General features: G+C 44.6%; 1 protein-coding gene across 1 annotated transcript in view; it reads right to left on the reverse strand.

The window, feature by feature from the left end:
• The window catches only part of LOC306928816 (glutamate receptor 1-like), a gene marked incomplete at both ends in the record, with an annotated part of 132,509 nt that overhangs the window by 87,916 nt on the left and 20,758 nt on the right, over positions 1–23,835 (reverse strand). The window contains one exon of the mRNA XM_079509087.1: positions 4,938–5,122. Coding sequence (XP_079365213.1) covers positions 4,938–5,122 — 185 coding nt within the window. The remainder of the gene's footprint in view (positions 1–4,937; positions 5,123–23,835) is intronic.

The raw sequence follows: 23,835 nt of genomic DNA on the forward strand, positions 1-23,835 counted from the left end.
GCAGGGAATGTGAATGAGATTTGATGGGGTGACTGTGCGAGAGATGATATTAATTGAAGGTAGTCTAGTCCCAATGAAAACAGGGATGGATAGCGGACAGGAGAGGGAGATGGAATCAGCATGACCCAGGGGGAGATGCTCGTGGTTATTGTCATGTAAGGCTATGGTGGGATCACGCTGTAGAGCATGTCAGATGCAACTGAACGCGATGAACTGGATATAATGAGTAATTAATAACTTGGTGCCTTTAGGGTTAGGGTGAAGGCCATCTTGTTTATATAAATGAATACGTGTCCAGAAACTGTCAAAGTTGTTGATGAAACCAATTCCTGTGGCGTGACAAAAGGCTTTTTGCCATTCATGCAGGCTCCACAGTCTGCTGAAGTGTTCAGGGCTTTTAGAGGGGGCCGGAATGGGGCCAGAAAAAATACAAGTTTTACCTAAGGTCTGTATGGTAGTGGCAAGTAGTTCTAAATCTTCCCTGAGTTTGGCAGAGAGCCTGCTCAAGACATCATTAGAACCAACATGTAGAATTATTGTATGTGCTGTGGGGTGGAGGTTTACAATAGCAGGGGCCAGATTAATTAGGTTAGACACTTTACCACCAGGGAGGCAATAATTAATGGCACCAGGAATCACAACAGATCTAATCAAGCTATCACCAATGATGATAAGCTCCGGAGAGCTATCCTTGCAGCCTGCCTTGTCAATAGACAGTTTGGACCAAAGAAGGGGAACATTTGTAAGATTAACCACCGGGGTAGGACAGATGGTGGAATCAGACACTGTGGGTGGAGTTTCTGCTGTAATGTCGATGTCAATGCTGTCAATGTTGGAGTATTCTAATGCATTGGTGACGTCATGCCTCGTCAACGCTGAGCCCAGCATGTTTTTGGGGGAACACCCATTAACATTGCAGGTAGCAGCAACAGACGCGAGAGAAACGTCTGGGATTTCCTTAGCCCTGGTGACGTCACAATTGGTCGCAGCTGTGACCGGTGAGGGACCATTGGGCAGTGGGGGTGGGGGGGAGAGCAGAGGGCTAGTGGTGGGAGTGTGCTGCTCGGACACCTGGATAGTTGGAGGAGGTGAGGGGGTTCGTCGTCGCGTGCGTTTGTTATGGGTATTTACCGGGGTCGAGGGGCAAGAGCGCTTGTTGGACTTAGAGCGGGGACGTTGTTGGTGGTCAGCTGGTGGGCAGGAGACCGCTGGAGCCGCACACCCCAGTGGAGCGGGGGTGAGCAATCCGTTTTCCACCGCTAGCACGGAGCTAGCCGCGGGCTCCGGAGCAGCCAGTGGGCTGAAAAAGTTTGCCAGTGGAATACGGTTGGATGAGCGATCAGGAGAGAACCAGGGGAGAGAATGCTTTCTCCCGTTTTTGACGACATCCACCCAAGAAGGACCCGGGATGGGACTCGAACAGTGGGGTTTATTTGGATCCAGTTTATCCAGCCTGGATTGAACCATCGTCTTCCTCCGGAGGACATCATTCAGGACACCCTCAATTGTACGGAGCTCGGACCTTAGGGAGGCCAGTTCGGAATCATCTTTGGTGAGTGGAGACATCTGAGGAAAGAGAAATGTAGCTGCCAGTACACAGTACAATAGACGGAAGTTGATGGTGTTGATAGCCCAGTGCTAGGCAGTTTGTCAACAGCTAAAAGCGGCTACTTACACACACGGACTCCAAATGGAGTCCAGTGCGTTGATCGGGTGTTATAGTTGTTAGAGGTGAGACATATGGGCTGAGATCCAGTGGTACTTACACACGAGGGTCCCAGAAGGGACCCACTGCGTTGAGAAGGTGCAGTTGGAGTGCTGTATGTTGTTATACCGGCGTCGCAGGATGGCAGGTGATCGCAGTCGTTGTTGGTTCTGGTCTTTGACCACAGTAAAGTATGGCCATCAAACAATGGAGCACTATCAGCGATATTTAAGAACATGCATAAAATAAAGTAAAACAGCGGGCTAAAATGTCACATAGACAGAGCTTCTGAACGCCGAGATGCAGCGACACAGCATTGACGCATGCGTGCAGTGGTCGCCGGAATTTTCAGTAGGCCCTTGTCTGAAGACCGGAGTGATCTTGCATTATGTTTTGGAAACAGAAGGTCTGAGAGGTATGGTGGGGCCAGCCCATGTAACGCCTTATAAGTGGTTAAAATAATTTTGAAGTTGATTCTGGATTTGATGGGTAACCAGTGAAGTGAAGCGAGCACCGATGTGATATGTGATCTGCGATTAGTGTTTGTAAGAATCCTGGCGGCTGTGTTCTGAATTAATTGTAGTTGATGAATAGATGACGCGGTGAGGGAAGTATATAGTCCATTACAGTAGTCGAGTCGGGAAGAGATGAGTGTCGACCAAATCAACACTGCTCCACCCTCAGGGGGGCCTCCGAGCTCCGACTGACCGTCAGGCATCAAAATCTTCTCTTATGGGGGTCCCTGGCAGATCTCTTCAAATGGGGGTCCGCGGGCTAATTAGTGTAAATTTGGGGGTCCTTGAGATAAAATGGTTTGGGAACCACTGAGAAACTCTTGCAGTTAGTACAAGTTGTTTGAATTTTAATTTATTTTTAATAAATGACATGTCTACTTGACTAGATCTCTGAGGTCAATATAATGTCGTTTTTACTCCAATAGAATTATTTGAAAACATAGCTTTGAAAATATGTTTTGCAATTGATTGTGCGTTGGCCATTTGAAGATAATAAGACGGTCTACAAGATCACACAGCATGTTGCGTTGAGAGTAAAGGATTAGGTTGATGTCATTGCCGCGTGCGTGCGTGCGTGCGTGTGTGCGATCTATATCCTGACACTGACATGCTTTCTAATAGCCTCTCAACCGCTGTCTGAGAACATAAAGGCTCCCCAAGGGGGTGGGGAGAGAGAGAGAGAGAGAGAGAGAGAGAGAGAGAGAGAGAGAGAGAGCGAGAGCGAGAGCGAGAGAGAGTTGCATCAGCACGTGCTGTGGGCTCGTCGTGGATAATTATGCTGCCGTTTCTGAACATTTCTGAAAACTTTTTGAAAATGCCCCTCCATTATAATGACACTGTTGCGCTATAGCTATAGCCTACGTGTCTTTCACTGTTGTTGCTGCTGTATTGTTGCTATTGCATAATAATCTCTCCGTCTCTCTCTCTCTCTCTCTCTCTCTCTCTCTCTCTCTCTCTCTCTCTCACTATTGTAGAGCCGACAACGCCATCTGGTGGCTGAATTGATGCTCATAGCATGCCACCGTTAACTTCAACGTAAACTGTCTTATTTTGAAAGCCGCTTCTCTCGGAAACTGAGAAACGGGAAGTGTAAAGTCGCCATGGAGCAGGTCCCGCGAATGTTATTTAATTCACCAACAACATACATTTTGTCACCGGCGCTCATATCGGCGTTTATAGAAATGAGACGCAAATCAAGCTTGATTTGATCCAAAACGCAGCCTGGAACAAGAATCCGATATATTAGGACTCTAAAAACTCTGTTCCCACAGACAGCATAAGCCAACGAACGGACTTCAAATCAGATTAGATTTGAATCGATATTTCAAACCACTTTAGCTCAAATTTGATTTGCAACAAAAGCTGACAAAATCAATATGATTACCAATCCTTTAATATACGGCCCAAATGGGGCAGCCGGTTCACATGTAGCCACAGTGGAAGATTTTCACCCTCCCAAGTATTGCTCCCCGTTTACTACCTCGCCACCGTTTTGTTATCTTTCCATCGAAAGTCGGCGTTCCAACTTGACAAAGAACAGGAACAAAACAGAGCTGACAGAATGTCCCACCCCCGGTTGTCACCTGCACCGTCTGGAACATTTCACCGCTCATTATCGCCACGCGGAAGGTAACGGTAATTGACAATTAATTCCCATTTAACAGCGGGAATTCAGCCGACGCTGTAATCCGTAGTGACTAATGATTAGCGCTGTAGCTGTCTCTGCTCGAGGGCACAGGGGTGTGTACACCGGGAGCCAGTGGAGGGAGCGGAGAAGGGGGGGAGACATGTGAGAATTTTGGCTGGTTGAAGACCAGGCGAGCTGCGACATTCTGGATCAGTTGGAGAGGCTAAAATGTGCATGCGGGTATATAGGTCAGTAAGGAGAGAGTTACAATAGTCAAGTTTTGACATGACTGATGTCTGGATAAGGAGCTGGGCTGACTCCTGGGTGAGGAACGGTCTAATGATTAATCCTTCATGTTATAAATACTACTACTACTACCACTACCACTACTACTACTACTACTACTACTACTACTACTACTACCAGTCCACTACTACAGTTTAGACTAACTCACTATGTTCAGGATGGAGTTTAGACTAACTCACTATGTTCAGGATGGAGTTTAGACTAACTCACTATGTTCAGGATGGAGTTTAGACTCACTATGTTCAGAATGGAGTTTAGACTAACTCACTATGTTCAGAATGGAGTTTAGACTAACTCACTATGTTCAGAATGGAGTTTAGACTAACTCACTATGTTCAGGATTTACATTTTTTTTTTTACAATTTAGGCATTTAGCAGACGCTCTTAATCCAGAGCGATTTACATTAGGCAAGAACAAAAGCATGGGAATGGAGTTTAGACTAACTCACTATGTTCAGAATGGAGTTTAGACTATAATGGCTCGTACACACTGCACAATATTTGCTCCAATTATGCTGCCAGGGACCATTTTTGGCCGAGGTTTAGCTCGCTGTGTGTGAAAGGCTTTGCAAGAGCCAATGAGAGCACAGGACAGCTGTGATCTCTGCCTGCCTGCCTGCCTGCCTGCCTGCCTGCCTGCCTGCCTGCCTGCCTGCCTGCCTGCCTGCCTGCCTCCTGCCTGCCTGCCTGCCTGCCTCCTTTCCCTGTAGTGTGAAATACATAACGATCTGATGACTCGCCGACAAATTTAAAACTCCTACAGTGTGTAGGGGCCATAACTCACTATGTTTAGGATGGAGTTGAGTCTCTCGGGCTCACAGTCGATGATAATGCGGAACTCTCTCTTCAGGTCCAGGTCCAGCAGCAGCTTGGTGAAGGCCGCCTCGGTCAGCGAGTCCAGGTTCACCGAGGTCACCTGCCAGGTTTTCTCTGCCGCCGTGTCCAGGATCCTCTGCAGCACCGTCAGTCCTGTGAACACACACACAACACAGTCCAGTCCAGTCCAGTCCAGGTGCAAATCCGCTGCTGGTTTTCAGCCCTTTGCGTATAAAGGTCAACAAACACAATGATGTTTATTGGTTATTGATTCTGTATTTGAGCTACGGACCACCGTTTGATGACATTTAGCCTCTCTAACAACATTTTACACTCTCAACAGTTAAAGATCTATAAGGATCCATTTGGTTATACCAGCTCTACATCATTTGAAAAGGCATCATTTTCATCATTGCAATGCACACGTTTGTATTGCTTTACATGTTTATGTCGATATTTAAGGACGGCAAGTTTAGCGTTTAAATGTACAAATCGTTTCATACTGTAGCTTCTGAGCAGACCAGCGTTCCTCTCCGCCTCCTAGATTTATCATATTTTATTGACTATATCATCACCAGAGGAAATAACTAATGTGTTTTCTGTCCCTCCAGAACGGTTGGCCTGTTCTGCGTGCCCTCATCTCGTTAGTTCTTGTGACGACGTTACTTCTTGTGACGACGTTACTTCTTGTGACGACGTTACTTCTTGTGACGACGCAGGAGATTTGACGTTATGCTGCGATTTGACGCCGAGGCCCGCAGACTAGTGACAACAACGCATGCTGAAAATAGCAGACGCACAAGCTTCGGAACCTGTCGCGCTGCAAGCGTGCTGTGAGCTTGTAGATCGGATATTTTCACGCACTAAGCAACTAAGTATAAATCGGGCTTCAGTAGCCAGGTGCACCACCACACACTATAAAGTTCAAACTTGGCCTAGTTATAGCTTAAATGGCTTGACTTAAAAGCCATTTAAGCTATAACTAGGATAAGCTAGAACTTAGTGTGAGGTGAAGGTACACTAGGCAAGCCTGTGTGTCTAAAAACCACACTCCCCCTCCTCCCCTCCCCTACGATTGGACTATATTCAGGCGGATTTTAAATCCTACCTACATTAGCGCCCGGGTGATTCTTCAAACGTTAGTGAAATACTCGGCAGTGAACCTTATTTGACGATTGTCAATTCTCCGCAGTGAAGGTGTTAAGGGCAGAGTCACAAAGAAATCCTACGGACGAGTCATAAACCAATAAGCATGACGGGCAGAAGAAAAACACAACAACACACAAGGTATTAAATCATTAAACACGTAACAACAGATGCGAAACAAAAGACAGCTTCAAGACAGTGAGGGTTGGGAGTTGAAAGCGGATTTGCAAAAAGTGAGCTTTAACCCATTTTGGGCGGGATCCCCTTTTGGTGTTTTAAAGCATTATGTTATACTTTAGCTATTGACAAATAGCAGATCTACAAGCTCATAGCGCGGCACAGAGTGCCGCACTACGAGCTTGTATGTCTGCTATTTTTGAAAAATCGTGAAAATGTGGCACAAATCTTTGAATATATATTCTTTCAGAGCGAACGTTTTTAACTCAAATCTTTGCTTCTGGGGGAGGTCCCTGGAACAACATATTATCAGATGTGGGTCGGCGGCATATTACATACAATTCTGGGTGTCCTTGACATGAAAATGTTTGAGAACGACTGACAGAAACATGAGTTTTTTCAGAAAACTGTCATGATTTAGAAGACATTTGTAGAATCGTCCTCAGGTCTAAATGGGTTAAATCGATAAACGCGTAACAACAGATATGCAAAACAAAAGACGCTTCAAGACAGCGAGGGTTGGGAGTTGAAAGCGGATTTGCAAAAGGTGAGCTTTAAAGAAGCGACTTGAAGCGAGGCGGCGACTCTGCAAATGAAGCCTGATCCCTGTATGAATGGTTTATGAATGTCTAGAGGTGAGGAGAGGCGCTGATACAGAGAGAGAGAGAGAGAGGGGGGGGGGGGGGGGGGGGGAGAGAGTGAGAGAGAGAGAGAGAGAGAGAGGGGGGGGGGGGGGGGGAAGAGAGTGAGAGAGAGAGAGAGAGAGAGAGAGAGAGAGAGAGAGAAGGAGAGAGAGAGGGGGAGAGAGAGGGGGAGGAAGAAGCTTAAAACAGAATTTTAAATTTGAATATATTGCAACGTGCCTCCGGCTTTATCCATGTGTCATGAGGTGAGATTATAGTGACATTGTCAGAGAGAGAGAGAGAGAGAGAGAGAGTCGTTGGACGGCGTACTCTACAGGGAGCAGTGGTGGAACAGTAACTAAGTAAATGTACTCAAGTACTGTATACTTACGTTAAGTACAACGTTGGGGTATATCTGTTGCAAATGACTGCCATACACGTTTTTGATCGCAGGAGCGCAGAGGTAACAATAATGTGTGTGACGTTTCCGACAACATCTGTCGGGACTTAGGGAGTATACTCGATTGTATTCATTTATGTGTTTTATCGTTGTCTTCATGGTGGCTCTATAGCAGGTCGACGTACATTCTGACATTCTTGGGTGGAAGCACTGATCGCTGCTGCCGACGGCCGCAGAGATTAGCTGCTGACGCACGTTTGTGTACGTTTGTGTCTGTACGTACGTACGCACGTTTGTGTATGTTTGTGTCTGTACGTACGTACGTACGTATGTACGTTTGTGTACGTTTGTGTCTGTACGTACGTTTGTGTATGTTTGTGTCTGTACGTACGTACGTACGTACGTTTGTGTACGTTTGTGTCTGTACGTACGTTTGTGTATGTTTGTGTCTGTACGTACGTACGTACGCACGTTTGTGTATGTTTGTGTCTGTACGTACGTTTGTGTACGTTTGTGTCTGTACGTACGTTTGTGTATGTTTGTGTCTGTACGTACGTACGTATGTTTGTGTACGTTTGTGTCTGTACGTAGGTATGTACGTAGGTACGTTTGTGTACGTTTGTGTATACATACATAAATAAAAAAGCAGGATATTAACCAACACTCAAAGGGCCACTTCACCCCTTTTGCAACCAGATGTTATTTTAATGACGTTTGGGAGACAAGAAACACTTTCCTGGGCTTATGTGGGTAATATGTGTGTGTTTTTTTTAAAATATTGGAAGTATTTCAAAGTGTCTGTTGTGATGTCACAGACACTGGTCTCACATTCCTCCCTGGACTACATCCTCCCTGTTTTGGGTCCTTCACCGTGTTCAGGTATTCAGCCAATGTACAGTATATTAAAGCAATAAGCCACAAGAGGTCTCAGGTTACCGTGGATTTTACAATGGCTGAGAGGTGTAGGTCTTCTACCCTATCAGCCATTGTAAAATACACGGTAAGCTGGGACCTCGCGTGGCTTATTGCTTTTCTAAAACGGTTACAAACATATAGCAATATTAACCTATTAAAAAACTTGTTTTGCTCAGCAAGTAGGCTGTGTGACGGGAGAATAGCGCTTGATGTCCCTACGGGGCTGCCTGGAGCCACACATTCACAGTCATATGAGTGCGGGGCGGGCGGTGCTTACACGCCCGCACAGCCAGCGTGTGTAAGGCAATCAAGTGCCCCCCTTCCCCAGTACAGCTGGGAATGATGTAAAGTGATTGAAGGTGTGGATTATCGGTGAGATTTACAACGGTCACGTGACGGTAACCAGCCAATCAGAATCAAGTATTGGGACTAACTGTTTTAGAATCTCTTTTTAGTGATAGCATTACATTTAGCTTTGGTCTCTGTCCAGTATGCCGGGTACCTTTATTTTTGTTTTCTTATAATCTGGTTATAAGTCCAATGGGTTTTCCGTCTGGTGGCTGTGCTTGCGTTTGTGTATATTATAGTCCCTGGACCAGCTGACTGTGGGCTATATACTATGGAGCGTGTCTGGGTCATGACATTTAAGTGCTCTTTTCTGAATTTTGATCTCGAGAGTGGGTATCTCCCTAATTCTGCCCTGCAAGCATTGCTCAGTTTGGTGTCTATCAAGGCAAGGGGACCCCCAGATCTCACAACCATAGAGGGAGATGGGCTCTCTCTCTCTCTCTCTATCTCTCTCTCTCTCTCTCTCTCTCTCTCACCTGTCTTTCCACATCTATGTCAAATGCATACAGACATACATGCATGCGCACGCACGCACGCACGCACGCACGCACGCACGCACGCACGCACGCACGCACGCGCACACACACTCTTTCCTTTACCTGTCTTTCCACATCTATGTCAAATGTGCACGCACTCGCATCATTGTGTTTGTTGTTTGGTGGAGTGCTGTGTTCAAAAGGCAGGTCAGCACTATGCAGTTAGACATCAAAGAGGAGAGAGAGAGAGAGAGAGAGAGGAGAGAGAGAGAGAGAGAGAGAGAGAGAGAGAGAGAGAGAGAGAGAGAGAGAGAGAGAGAGAGAGAGAGAGATCTCTGTCGGTCTCCACTACAATACGATTGTTTGAAAACGTATCCTCTGCGTGCCGAGCTGGAAGGGACGATATTGGGGCGCGTGCGTGCGTGCATGTGTGTACGTACGTGTGTACGTTACGTACGTCTGTAATCCACGTATAACTCGAGAAGCGTTTGCCCCGCCGACTTCAAATTCGACACACGCGTTCCACACACCCACAGGCAGTGGAGTGCCCGGCCTTGAGTCGGTCAGATACACGGTTGTCCAGAACCGCCACAAAAAGGCTCCTGTCAGGCTCTGACAGTGGACCTAATGAGTCTAAGGGCTATACGTATTTTAACCCTTATCCCTAAACTAATTTTCAATTTTTTACTATTTTAAAAAAACGTTTATTTAGAATGAGTCTCTGGTCTTGTATGGGTTAAAAGGGAAGCGTGCCTCTTCCAATAATAACTCCTGGGATCTCATTGTTTCTTCATAACCCATTTAGGAATCAGTACTGAGACCAGATTCTACAAAATGTCTTCTAAATCATGACAGCTTTCTGAAAAACCTAGGCGATGTTTCTATGTCAGTGGTGCTCAAACTATTTCATGTTATCTGAAAATAATGTTGTTCCAGGGACCCCCCCCCCCCCCCCCCCCCTCCCAGAATAAAGATATGAGTTAAAAACTGTCGCTGTGAAAGAATATATGTTCAAAGATATGCACACAGCACACATGTTCACTCTTTAAAAAAAATAGCCGATCAACAAGCTCATAGCGCAGCGCTCGGTGCCACGCTATGAGCTTGTAGATCTGCTATTTTTCAACTGATGTTAGGACAGCAGAGTCACTGCCCATATTTCGCCGCAGGTTGAAAACCCACCTCTTCAGGAAACACTACCCTTCCTCTCTGCCTGACCTACTTGTTGTTAACTAGTTGTACGAACGCTTGTTTTCTATTGTTGTATTGTTTATTGGATCTTGTTTAGTCGATACACTTAATTGTTTTAGCTCATGCTCATTTGATTTAGCTATTTTGTCTCATCTGTTTAAGGAAATAGGTAGCTGATATATTGCACTTTTACCTTAGCGCTAGGTATACTCTTGGTTGCTTGTTTTTGCAGAAAATGCACTAAAGACTTCTGGTGATTAGTAGTTTTTGTTCCCTACCTATGTTGAATACACTTATTGTAAGTCGCTTTGGATAAAAGCGTCTGCTAAATGACTGTAATGTAATGTAATGTAATGTAATGTTTCAACAGCTAAAGTTTAGAATAACGGTTAAAGTGGTTAAAAGCTTATACGAGATGACACAGACGTGTTCTCAGGTCTAAACGGCTTAAAGCAGAACACGCCTGAAGCTATACGGTATACGGAACATGCCTGGAGCCATGAAGCTTTAGAACAGGGGTTCTCAACCCGTGGGTCGCGACCCCTCGGGGGGTCGCCAAATTATTTTAGGGGGTCCCCAAATTATATATAAAAAAAAGAATATTTATTTTTAAATTTTATTTTCACTTTTTTTCAAAAATAGCAGACCTACAAGCTCGTAGCGCGCCACTCTGTGGCACGCTATGAGCTTGTAGATCTGCTATTTTTCAATAGCTAAATTATAACAATGCTTAAAACACCAAAAGGGGTTCCCGCCCAAAATGGTTGAAGGTTATTGTAGCAGTCAATTTATATTGGGGGTCGGGAGGGGGCGGCGCGGGGGTCCCGAGACATTGCCAAAGCATTTCCGGGGGTCCCCGGCCAAAAACGTTGAGAACCCCTGCTTTAGAAGACCCACGGCGTAATTCCCTCAGCGCCCAGCATGTGTCACTGTTGCTGGGCAGGATTGTCACGATGTGAAAACGTATTGGTCCCTGATGGCGGAACGCGTAACTTCTATGTCGGCGTTGCCAGATGACGTGAGAGAGAGACACAAAACAAAGCGCCCAGATCTACGACAGACAAGGCCAAAAGAAGCAATCGCACTAAATGCATGCACGCACGCACGCACGCACGCACGCACGCACGCACGCACGCAAAATGCATGCACATTTTGGGTGTCCTTGACATGGGAATGTTATGAGAACCATGCACTGGTTTAACCCATTTAGGCCTGACTTCAAAATTTAAAAAAAAATCTTCTAAATCCTCCACCGGACAGAGGGGAGTTTTCCTCGGTTGGACGTAGCGCGTGGAAGGAACACATTATTCCAACCAGCTCCTTTCCCCTCCATCAGGCGCCCCAGGCTGGCCAGGGGGAGGTTATACCATTCATTTCCAATGGAAGCCAGATAGACCGATAGTTGTGGTGAGGGGACCGTTAGAGGGGGGTCTCTCAGAGTACGGATACGTGTGGTGAGGAGTCCATCAGGGGTGCATCAGGGGTCCATCAGGGGTCTATCAGGGGTCTATCAGGGGTCTATCAGGGGTCTATCAGGGGTCTATCAGGGGTCTATCAGGGGTCCATCAGGGGTCCATCAGGGGTCCATCAGGGGTCTATCAGGGGTCTATCAGGGGTCTATCAGGGGTCTATCAGGGGTCCATAAGGGGTCTATCAGGGGTCTATCAGGGGTCCATCAGGGGTCCATCAGGGGTCTATCAGGGGTCTATCAGGGGTCCATCAGGGGTCCATCAGGGGTCTATCAGGGGTCTATCAGGGGTCTATCAGGGGTCCATCAGGGGTCCATCAGGGGTCCATCAGGGGTCTATCAGGGGTCTATCAGGGGTCTATCAGGGGTCCATCAGGGGTCTATCAGGGGTCTATCAGGGGTCTATCAGGGGTCCATCAGGGGTCCATCAGGGGTCCATCAGGGGTCTATCAGGGGTCTATCAGGGGTCTATCAGGGGTCTATCAGGGGTCCATAAGGGGTCTATCAGGGGTCTATCAGGGGTCCATCAGGGGTCTATCAGGGGTCTATCAGGGGTCCATCAGGGGTCCATCAGGGGTCTATCAGGGGTCCATCAGGGGTCCATCAGGGGTCCATCAGGGGTCTATCAGGGGTCCATCAGGGGTCCATCAGGGGTCCATCAGGGGTCCATCAGGGGTCTATCAGGGGTCTATCAAGGGTCCATCAGGGGTCCATCAGGGGTCTATCAGGGGTCTATCAGGGGTCTATCAGGGGTCTATCAGGGGTCTATCAGGGGTCCATCAGGGGTCCATCAGGGGTGCATCAGGGGTCTATCAGGGGTCTATCAGGGGTCCATCAGGGGTCTATCAGGGGTCCATCAGGGGTCCATCAGGGGTCCATCAGGGGTCTATCAGGGGTCCATCAGGGGTCCATCAGGGGTCTATCAGGGGTCTATCAGGGGTCCATCAGGGGTCTATCAGGGGTCTATCAGGGGTCCATCAGGGGTCTATCAGGGGTCCATCAGGGGTCCATCAGGGGTCCATCAGGGGTCCATCAGGGGTCTATCAGGGGTCCATCAGGGGTCTATCAGGGGTCCATCAGGGGTCCATCAGGGGTCTATCAGGGGTCCATTAAGTGACCATTAGGGACCCCCCAGTGTTCGTCACAACACAAACACTGAAGTGAGAAAAGCTTTTCACAGTTCCTCTGTAACACTTCAGCTGGGAATACACACATGCATGCGTTTTCTCCATGGTGTGTGTGTGTGTGTGTGTGTGTGTGTGTGTGTGTGTGTGTGTGTGTGTGTGTGTGTGTGTGTGTGTGTGTGTGTGTGTGTTGTCCATCCATGAGTCCTTGTGGCATGTGGCACTTCAGAACATGTACATCATAACAGACACGCACGCACGCACGCACGCACGCACGCACGCACGCACGCACGCACGCACGCACGCACGCACGCACGCACACACACACACACACACACACACACACACACACACACACACACACACACACACACACACACACACACACACACACACACACGGTTCATCCAGAGTGTCAGGTCATGTCTCATTAGTGTAGCTTTCAGAGAGCAAGGCAGTGCTGCAGTACAAGTACTCTGATAGTTTTACTCAAGTATAAATACCACAATGTAGAGATACTTATTAGGGGTGTAACGATATAGCAACTGCATCGAAAAATCGATTTTCATTTCAAGAATCGAAATGAAAACAGCAACATTGACTATGTATCGTATAGTATCGTTTTGCAATGGAAATAATCGATTGTATCAATACTACATTTGTGTGCGTGCTATTTAGCAATTTTTAGAAGAAAAATGAAAAAGAGGGGTTTAATTACTTGATTTAAAATAATGTCAATGTATTTTAAATAGTCACTGTATCGATTTCAAATCATTGAATCGTATCGGATCGCCATAATGAACCAATATCGTCCATGTATCATATTGTCAACCATGTATCGTATTGTCAACCATGTATCGTATTGTCAACCATGTATCGTATTGTCAACCATGTATCGTATCGTCAACCATGTATCGTATCGTCAACCATGTATCGTATCGTCAACCATGTATCGTATCGTCAACCATGTATCGTATCGTCAACCATGTATTGTATCGTCAACCATGTATCGTATCGTCAACCATGTATCGTATCGTCAACCATGTATCGTATCGTCAACCATGTATCGTATCGTCAACCATGTATCGTGATACGTATCGTATCGCTGTTAAAATGTATCGTTACACACCTAATACTTATACACTAGAGATGGGAGATTAATCGGCAAACACATCGGTATTGGCCGATATTGGCCTTTAAAATGATATATAGGTAATCAGTATCGGTGAAATAATATATCGGTTTTAGCATATATTTTATTTTATAATTATTATGTTGACAAAATAATAAAAAAGCCTGAAAAAGCCTTTTGTTATGATGAAGGCTGCAAATTATATCAATGTTTTCTGGGGAAGCTTTCAAAACAGTCAACAAGTTGGAACATTTTTTAATTCAGAAATTATATATTTTTATATTTTTCAGAATGGCAAAAAATATTATATTTTCTTAATACAGAATGAGATCATATCGACATCGGTTATATCGGTTATCGGCCATAACAGCAATTAACCCATTCTGGACGGGAACCCCTTTTGGTGTTTTAACTAAGCAATATGTTATACTTTAGCTATGAGGAAGGAGGAGAGACCCGCACACTGCCACTTACTGGTTCAAGAACCTTATTTTAAAGAGTCATATAGCAACGTTTCGGCCTTTCGGCCTTCTTCAGGCAATACTTTAGCTATTGAAAAATAGCAGATCTACAAGCTCATAGCGCGCCACCGAGTGGCGCGCTACGAGCTTGTAGGTCTGCTATTTTTGAAAAATCGTGAAAATGTGGCACAAATCTTTGAATATAATTATATTCTTTCAGAAGACTTTTTATTTATTTCGACGTCAGGCCTAAATGGGTTAATTATATCGGATATTGATATCGGCCAAAATGTCTCATAACACGATATTTATAACACGATATTTATAGAACACGTTTACGCCATATCACAATAGTATACAATATCCAAAATCGCAGACAAAATCCAGTCTAATACCACGATATGGACCCGATATAAGGTTTGGGTTTTCTTTTTGGGTTTTTTTGGTCTATAACCTGTTGTCCACCAGTGACATGATCGTTAGGCAGATTTTGTTTTTATTAAAAAAGTTTTCTGGCCTGGGCCATGGCTCATTGGTCCAGGCACCTTGGCTGGTAATCCAGACTGGCAGTGTGCCGCGGGTTCGACTCCCGATCCCGACGGCCTTTACTGCAGGTCTTCCCCCCATCTCTCTCCCCATTTCCTGTCAGCCTACTGTCTGTCCCTCCATAAAAAATATAAAATAAAGGCGAAAGCCACAATAAAAAAAGATTTCTTTTTTAAAATACATTTTCATTTTTATTATCGTGAGAACGATGGCTTCCATTTTCAAATTGCAACTTTTCAGGAACAGAAAGCCATGCGGTTTCTATTAGCTTGGATTCCCCGTCGATGATGTCACTGGTGGACGGCTTTCTGAACTGCCCACAGCTCCTCCCATGAGACACACAGACAGAGTAGGGGGAAAAAAATCCTATTTTATCACGATCATTACTGAGGACCAATTATATGAAGATATAGGTTGAGAAGCGGTCCTTTAAACAGAATGTCCAATTTGATTTCACAGTGAAACTCATTTTTTTCTTAAAAAAAAATCTAATAAAACCAAGGTTGTACTCATATAGTGCATAATAGATCAGCTATTTCCAAGCAGCCTATAATGTATAATGTATGGCTTAAGTGTTTAATGTATAGCTTACTAATCTAAATCTGTAAAGTAACCAAGTAGTGGAGTAAAGAGTATACAATATCTCCCTCTGAGAATGTAGTTCAGTAGAAGTATAAAGTATAAAGGGCCTTGCCAAACGGGGAGCGATAAAATGCGCCTATAGTTCATTTTCAATGAGACCTGCGTTTTTGCTCGGAGAAGTCGCGGTGCGACAACAACGCAAGCGTATTTACGTGAGCGCGGTCCCGTGAATTTGTTTGCGCGCGTGCTCGTTACGCGCACACGCCCGCGACTCACCACCAGACCTGGATTCTGTTTCGCTTTTTTTTCTTTTTACGCTTGCGTTGTCGCAGCCCCTCTTCAACAGACCTGGAGGAGACCTGTAGTTGATCCAGGCAACAACGCCCTGCGTTCCTCGCTTCACGTTTGCAAGGCCCTTAACCCATTTTGGGCGGGAACCCCTTTTGGTGTTTTAAACATTATGTTATAATTTAGCTATTGAAAAATAGCAGATCTACAAGCTCATGAAAAAATATATATTCCAAATTTGCGCCACATTTTCACGATTTTTAAAAAATAGCAGACCTACAAGCTCGTAATAATAGCAAGCTCGTAGCGCGCCACCGAGTGGCGCGCTACGAGCTGCTATTTTTGCTAAAAAAAAATTCTGCTATTTTTGAAAAATCGTGAAAATTTGGAATATATTTTTTTTTCAGAGCGAACGTTTTTAACTCAAATCTTTGCTTCTGGGTGGTCACTGCAGGAACAACATATTTTCAGATGGGGGTCGGGGGAGGCCAATTATAATTTTTGGGGTCCTTGATATGAAATATTGAGCACCACTGAAACATGGGTACTTCAGAAAACTGGAGGATTTAGACAAGACATTTTTTTTAAAATTTCGACGTCAGGCCTAAATGGGTTAATAGAGCGTCGCAGTCCCGCCCCCTACCATGGACCAGGAAATGAATCCCAATGCATTTTTCCCATAGACATTTCAAAAAGTATTTATCTAAAGACGGTTACGCCGCGGACAAAGCCAACTCGAGTCGTGACAACTCATGACAACACAAACAATATTTTGGACCAAACAAATAATTACAAAGAAGAAAAACAACAAAAAAAGTGTTGTAAACCTGCCGTTTTTTTCTTCTTTCTATTTATTTTTCCGGCCCCAAAAATTGTGTTTTTGTTGTCATGATTTGTCACGACTCGAGTTGGCTTTGTCCGCGGCGTAAACGTCTTTAAATAAATACTTTCTGAAATGTCTATGAGGAAAATGAACGGAGAATCATTTCCTGGTCCATGGTAGAGGGCGGGACTGCGACGCTCTATAGCGATGGAGATATACTCTGGACTTTACTCGAGTACTCGTGCGCCGCGGGAGGAAGGCAGAGATATGTCAGAGTACAAACGCAGAGAACTTCAAACAGACCTGTCAGAGCAGAGCAGAACGCCGAATGAATAAATAACACGTATGCTATTGAAAGGTAGATTTAGACTTAGATAGTATTTTAAACAGACTTATAGCTTGTTACGTAGACAGCTCTACAATTGCACTTTATGTAGTCATAGCACTTTATAGTACACATGTATAATATATTATATAGTATGTATAGTTTACATAGATACTCCACTGTTCTTAGTTCTTAGTTTACGCATGATTCATGATAACTACTTTTTATATATGTGATGTATGCCATGCTTTTGTTATTGCTTAATGTAAGTCGCTCTGGATTAAGAGCGTCTGCTAAATGCCTAAATTGTAAATTGTAAATTGTAATTTCACTTTTGAACAATTCTGGCTCCTTTTAACCCATTCTGGACGGGAACACCCTTTTGGTGTTTTATAAGCATTATGTCATACTTTAGCTATTGAAAAATAGCAGATCTACAAGCTCGTATAGCACGGCACCGAGTGCCGCGCTACAAGCTTGTATAGGTCTGCTATTTTCGTAGGTCTGCTATTTTTCAAGCAGGTCTGCTATTTTTTAAGCATTATGTTATACTTTAGCTATTGAAAAATAGCAGACCTATACAAGCTCGTAGCGCGGCACTTGAGCTTGTGGGTCTGCTATTTTTCAAAAATCGCGAAAATGTGCCTGTAGGCCTGCTATTTTTCAAAAATCGCGAAAATGTGCCGCAAATCTTTGAATATAATTTCAGAGCGAACGTTTTTTTAACTCATATCTTTGCTTCGGGAAAGGTCCCTGGAACAACATATTTTCAGCCAATTACATATAATATTTGTGAAAAACTTTGAGAACGACATGTAGAAACATGGGTTTCTCTGAAAACTGTCAGGATTTAGAAGACGTTTTGTAGAATCGTCCTCGGGTCTAAATGGATTAAAAGTCTAATATACCAAAAGGATCCCTGATAACACTTATATACCTTAACCTATTTAGACCCGAGTTAAAAACATTCACTTTGAAAGAATATATATTCAAAGATTTGCGCCACATTTTTACGATTTTTCAAAAATAGCAGACCTACAAGCTCGTAGCGCGCCACTCGGTGGCGCGCTATGAGCTTGTAGATCTGCTATTTTTCAATGGCTAAATTATAACATAATGTTTAAAACACCAAAAGGGGTTCCCGTCCAAAATGGGTTAAAACGGTATACGCTCTTAATCCAGGGCAATTTTCAGTAAAAACATGGTAATGCATCAATTTAATTTCATATTTATTTATTTCATTTCAGTTATGGTTTCACATGGTTATATTAATTTTACTTTGTACTTTTTTTTTTTTTGACATATTCCATAACATAAAAGAAAAGGAGCAGGAAGAAGATACATCTTATTGATACCTGCCCCTATCTATCATTTAATAAAAAACATCTAATTGATGCTATACCAACCATTAATTTTACATCACAATTTAGAGATGCGCCCTATCCAATCGCGTGATCGGAAATCGGAGCCAATCACGCCATTTTCAAAAGATCAGGATCGGGAGAAATAAATCGGAGATTTTCTTTTTGATTTTTCTTCGATAAAATAGTGTGTCTAAATATGCTTGTGTCTTAATGTAAATCTCAAAGAAAGACGTGTATTTTGTGGAAAGCTGTTGTGTTTATGGTTGATGTTTGTCCTCCTGGGGCACTGGTTCCAGTGGTTCCAGTGGTTCCAGTGGTTCCAGTGGTTCCAGCGGTTCCACTGTTCCACTGGTTCCAGCAGCGGCAAACACTTGGTCTCAAAGATCACGCAACAAAGACTGCAGTCACAGAGGTGTGACATTAGACCCATGATGAAAACAAAGGAATGCAACCCCCGCTATGAATGACATGATAATGTCCTTTAGTAGGAAAACAATACTTTTAGTTACTCCACTGCGCCCTCTACTGACATTGCCATGAGAAAACCTCACAGACGAGAAAGATGTGTCCTTGTGGTGAAAAATAAATCCCTTTCTGGCAAAAAAAAATAAAAGTTATATACGTGTGGGCTAAGAGTGCGTCCACTATGGAAAGTAGGCTTTATTTTTTTTTCTATAATTTCTTTATCCCACGATTTTGTAACCCATTTTACACCCCTGTGTCAATTATCTAATGTTATCCTGGGCTCTACACACCATCCGCGTCCCCATATATGGGGGACATGGGGAGAGCAACGGACTTGAACTCATGCTTCCTTCATGCCTGAGTATCCAAGTTGCTCCTTCACACCTGACAGGGGGGAGTTTCCCTGGTTGGACGTAGCGCGTGGAAGGAACACGTTATTCCGACCAGTTCCTTTCCCCTCCATCAGGCGGGGAGGCAGTTTAGAGACCAGGATTACGGCGAGGGATTTTGTGAGGGTACCTACCCTAGAGGACACGGGGAGAACATGCAAACTCCACACAGAAAGGCCCTTTCGCCAACCCCCGCCTCGGGTATGGGCACTGATGACACGGAGGAGGAAACACACCGCCAGCACCAACAACATCCCGAGCGGGAATCGAACCCAGGACCTTCTAGCTGTGAGGTGACAGCACTACCAACTGTGCCACAGTGCCCCCAGAAAGTAGGCTTTCTAATATCACAAACCGCCTTTGTATTGGCGAATAAAGACGAGAGGCTGGTTGGTCTGCATTTATGCGAGCGGCAGGAAATTGACAGTAACATAGCTCTAAATGCAACGGCATTAGAGCTATGGACCTGCACTAGTATAAGCCTAAATTGCGAACTTACTGTCTGATAAAGGACAGATACACTGTAGGACCTTATGTGAAGTATAATTTAAACAACACACTAGAGCCCGTTGGGCACTGGCCTACTTGGAACGATGCAAGGTGGAAATGCATGCCCAGCCAGATATTTAGTCTGTGTCCTTATATGCCCATTTATGGAGTTCTTTGTCAAATATGCAGACGTCAGAATCAGTGATGATTTCGTTGACTAAAACTAAAACGTTCGTTGACTACCTTTTTTCACTGAGGAAAACTAAATGGAAACTAAATAAAAACTATAAGCTATGATGACTAAACCTAAGACTAAATATATGATTTAGTCGAGCAAAATGTATTTTGGCGGGCCTTGATGCCATGTCGTAATGACAGTTTTTTTCACTTGCTGAAAATAGCCGATCTACAAGCTCACACGTGCTGCGGCGCGTTGTTGCGTTATTGCAACGAATTGTAAAATGACTCATACTGGATCTCTTGTCCACTAGTCCCTTCCTAACATTTTAGTCTATTTTGTATTTGTTGACAGAATTGTCAGTATATTTAGTCTCCGTTTTAGTCATCATAGCTTATAGTTTCAGTTTCCGTTTAGTTTCCGTCAGTGGAAGAAAGGTAGTCGACGGACATTCTTCGTCTTAGTTTTAAGTCGACAAACTCAACACTGCTGTCATGTAATATTGCATCTTACACAGGAGCCCTATACACGTCTATATAGGTTCATAGGTTGGTATTTATAGCGCTCCCCCTCCTCATGCAGTCATTATACTCTGGCCTGGGGCGCAGCCCGAGGCCAGAGAAAGAGAAGAACACTCGCGCAGTAGGAGAAAACATGGAAGACTACAAAAACTAGGACAACAAGAACTCACTCACACTGTCTTGTCAGTCAGTGTAGACTGACAGCAGGCACGCACACACGCACGCACGCACGCACGCACGTACACGCACGTGCGCACGTGCGCACGCACACACAAACAACACTAACTGAACACACACAACCCACATAAACAACACACCGCGGCTAGACTTTTATTTTATTTCCACCTATACAAAACGTTCTGGCACTGGATCAATGAGAGATGTTTGTCAGACGGGCATCGATTAAACACAATCACTGCCAGAAGTCCTTCAAAATAGGAGCTCTGGGGTGCCGGAAAGACATGGCCGCTTTTACTCAGAAACCCATGAACCGGAAACAATCCGCTCAAAAAAATTTGCTTTACATTGCTAGCTTACATTCCTATAGTTTTAATTTATACGATAAATGATCCAAAAAGCGTTCATATTTTGCGGGAGAGACGGATGAGGAGCAGAAATGAAGCGCCAGTATATCGATCCGTTCAACACCACAGAGAGCGCCCTGGATTAGGAGAGACGAGTCATTCTTTCCGCCGCGCTAACAGCTAAATCAACGGTAAGCTAACATGGGCTCAGAGCGTAGCATACGGTAGCCGAAAGGCGAACTGAAAAAGGAAAAAAGGAACAAATTCAGAATATTATTATCTCGCCCCGTATCATTGAGGATGCGCTAGGATGTCTGAGGACGTCGTATGTACGCGTCGATTGGGACCCCTAGGACGTGTGGCGACGTCCTAAGGACGGAAACGGTTAACGTTGTCAGGCGTTGGATCGACGACAACAGCTCTGCTCCAGGTCTGCTCGAGAGGGGGGCGTGACAACGCAAGCGTTAAAACAAAGAAGCTAAACAGAGTCCAGGTCTGGTCAGTCGCGGGGGGGCGAGCGTGCACGAAACGACCATGCGTGCGACTATTTCACGGGGGCCCGCCGATGTAAATAAATACGCTTGCGTTGTCGTCCATCGACTTCTCCGCGCGTGTACGGAAAAGATAAATAGTGCAGGTCTCATCGAAAATGAATTACTCGGCGCGTTAACCCGCTTGAAAGGACACTAGAAGGTGCATTCAGACCGGATATGAGGTGGTGACTTTGTCGTCTGATCGTAGTGACGTACGCGGTGTTGATTTCGTCGACTAAAGCTAAGACGAAAAATGTTCTGTCGACTACCTTTTTCCACTGATGAAACTAAATGAAAACTAAGCTACGATGACTAAAACTGAGACTAAATATACTGACAATCTCGTCAACAAATAAAAACTAGACTAAAATGTTAGGAACGGGACTAGTTGACAAGAGATCCAGTATGAGTCATTTTACACTTGGTTGCATGCTGAAAATAGCCACAAGCTCACAACGCGTCGCGCTGCGACATGTTGTGAGCTTGTAGATCGGCTATTTTCAGCAAGTGTAAAAACAGCCATTGCGACGGCATCAAGGCCCGCCGAAACACATTTTGTTCGACTAAATCAACTGTAGATTTAGTCGACTAAAACTAGACTAACACTAAAACGTTCCAGGTGACTAAAATGTGACTAAAACTAAATGAAAACTATTCAAGAGACGATATGACATGACAATCAAATTTTGCTGCCAAAAACAACACTGTAGTGAAGTTGAATACTTGAATAGAACATAAAACAAGGGTGATTTTCACCCAGACAATTTTCTTTTTTTCTTTAGTTTTGTTTGTTTTCTACAGGCAGGTGTTCGGGTGAACAGTGTCACCCGTGTTTAGTGATAGTGTGAAAGAGAATAATCTCATACCCACAATGGGATTGTTGGGACCATTGTCCCAGGAATAGGCGGACCAAAGGAGAAGATCCCAACTCCATTTTAAATGTTTTTTTTTATGTTTTAAATAATACCAATAATACCAACATTTTCGGTATAATCTATCTATTATTCGTTTTTTTTTGTGAAAGTTCAATGGTGTGACAAAATGTGTGCTTCGTGCTCTTATCTAGGGTTAAAAGGTTTAAAGGAGAATTCCATGCTAGAAGGCTTTCTTACCTTTATTTATAGTTGCTACGTCCCCACCAAAGAGGCCCAGGTGTTATTTTGTGCAAAAGCGCATTATTGGCTATTTCCCCTAACCATAAGCCCTCAATGAATTGCATTGAATTGCATTCCATCGCTCAAAAATCTATTTTTTTTGTATATATCCTCTCTTCATAATGTAAATAATATCCCAAGCTGCACACTTTACTATACTTATTTCGATGAAAATAAGCGAATTAACACAAAAACCCAACCCCCATTGAGGGCTTATGGTTATAGGGGAAATAGCCAATAATGCACGTTTGCACAAAATAACACCTGGACCTCTTTGGTGGGGACGTAACAACTACAAATAAAGGTAAGAACGCCTTCTAGCATTTCCTTTAAGGAAATTAGAGCCAAAAAAAAGCCTTGCAGAAGCTCAACTCACTCAACTAAATATGCCAGTCAAAGAGGTAACATACCTCTTTGCCATGGCTCAGCGGTCCAGGCAACTTGGCTGGTAATCCAGTCTGGCAGTGTGCCGCGGGTTCGACTCCCGATCCCGACGGCCTTTACTGCGTGTCTTCCCCCCATCTCTCTCCCCATTTCCTGTCAACCTATTGTCTGTCCCTCCATAACATATATAAAATAAAGGCCAAAGCAAAAAAAAACATTAAAAAAAGAGATAACATACTTAACCATTTTGGACTGATTAAAAAAAAGTCTTCTAAATCCTAACAATCCTAACATGTCAGTGGTGCTCAACCTTTTTCATGTCAAGGACCCCCAGAATTATGTCTATTCACTCGGTGAAACGCACGCACGCACGCACGCACGCACGCACGCACGCACGCACGCACGCAGTGGGCCATGCAGGCTGTGAGTGTGTGATAAGCAGTAACATCACCATGTTATGCACTCTGGAATGATGGAGGCTTTTGAAGAGCTGAACAAACTGTGCATCTATATGAGAGAGAGAGAGGGAGGGAGAGAGAGAGAGGGGGGGGGGGGGAGGGGAGAGAGAGGGGGGGGGGGAAGAGGGGGGGGGGGGGAGAGAAAGAGAGAGAGAGAGAGAGAGGGGGGAGGGGGTGAGAGAGAGAGAGAGAGGGGGTGGGGGGAGAGAAGAGAGAGAGAGAGAGACAGAGAGAGAGAGAGAGAGAGAGAGAGAGAGAGTGCACTGTGTCCGTGTGTGCAAGATGATTCCGTGGCGGAGTGAATGCCGATAAACAAAGTCCACTGTCACTGCCCTCTCCTCTCCTCTCCTCCCTCCTCTCCTCTCCTCTCCTCTCCTCTCCT

This window comes from Electrona antarctica (genome assembly GCF_951216825.1).
Source record: "Electrona antarctica genome assembly, chromosome: 8".
NCBI lineage: Eukaryota > Metazoa > Chordata > Actinopteri > Myctophiformes > Myctophidae > Electrona > Electrona antarctica.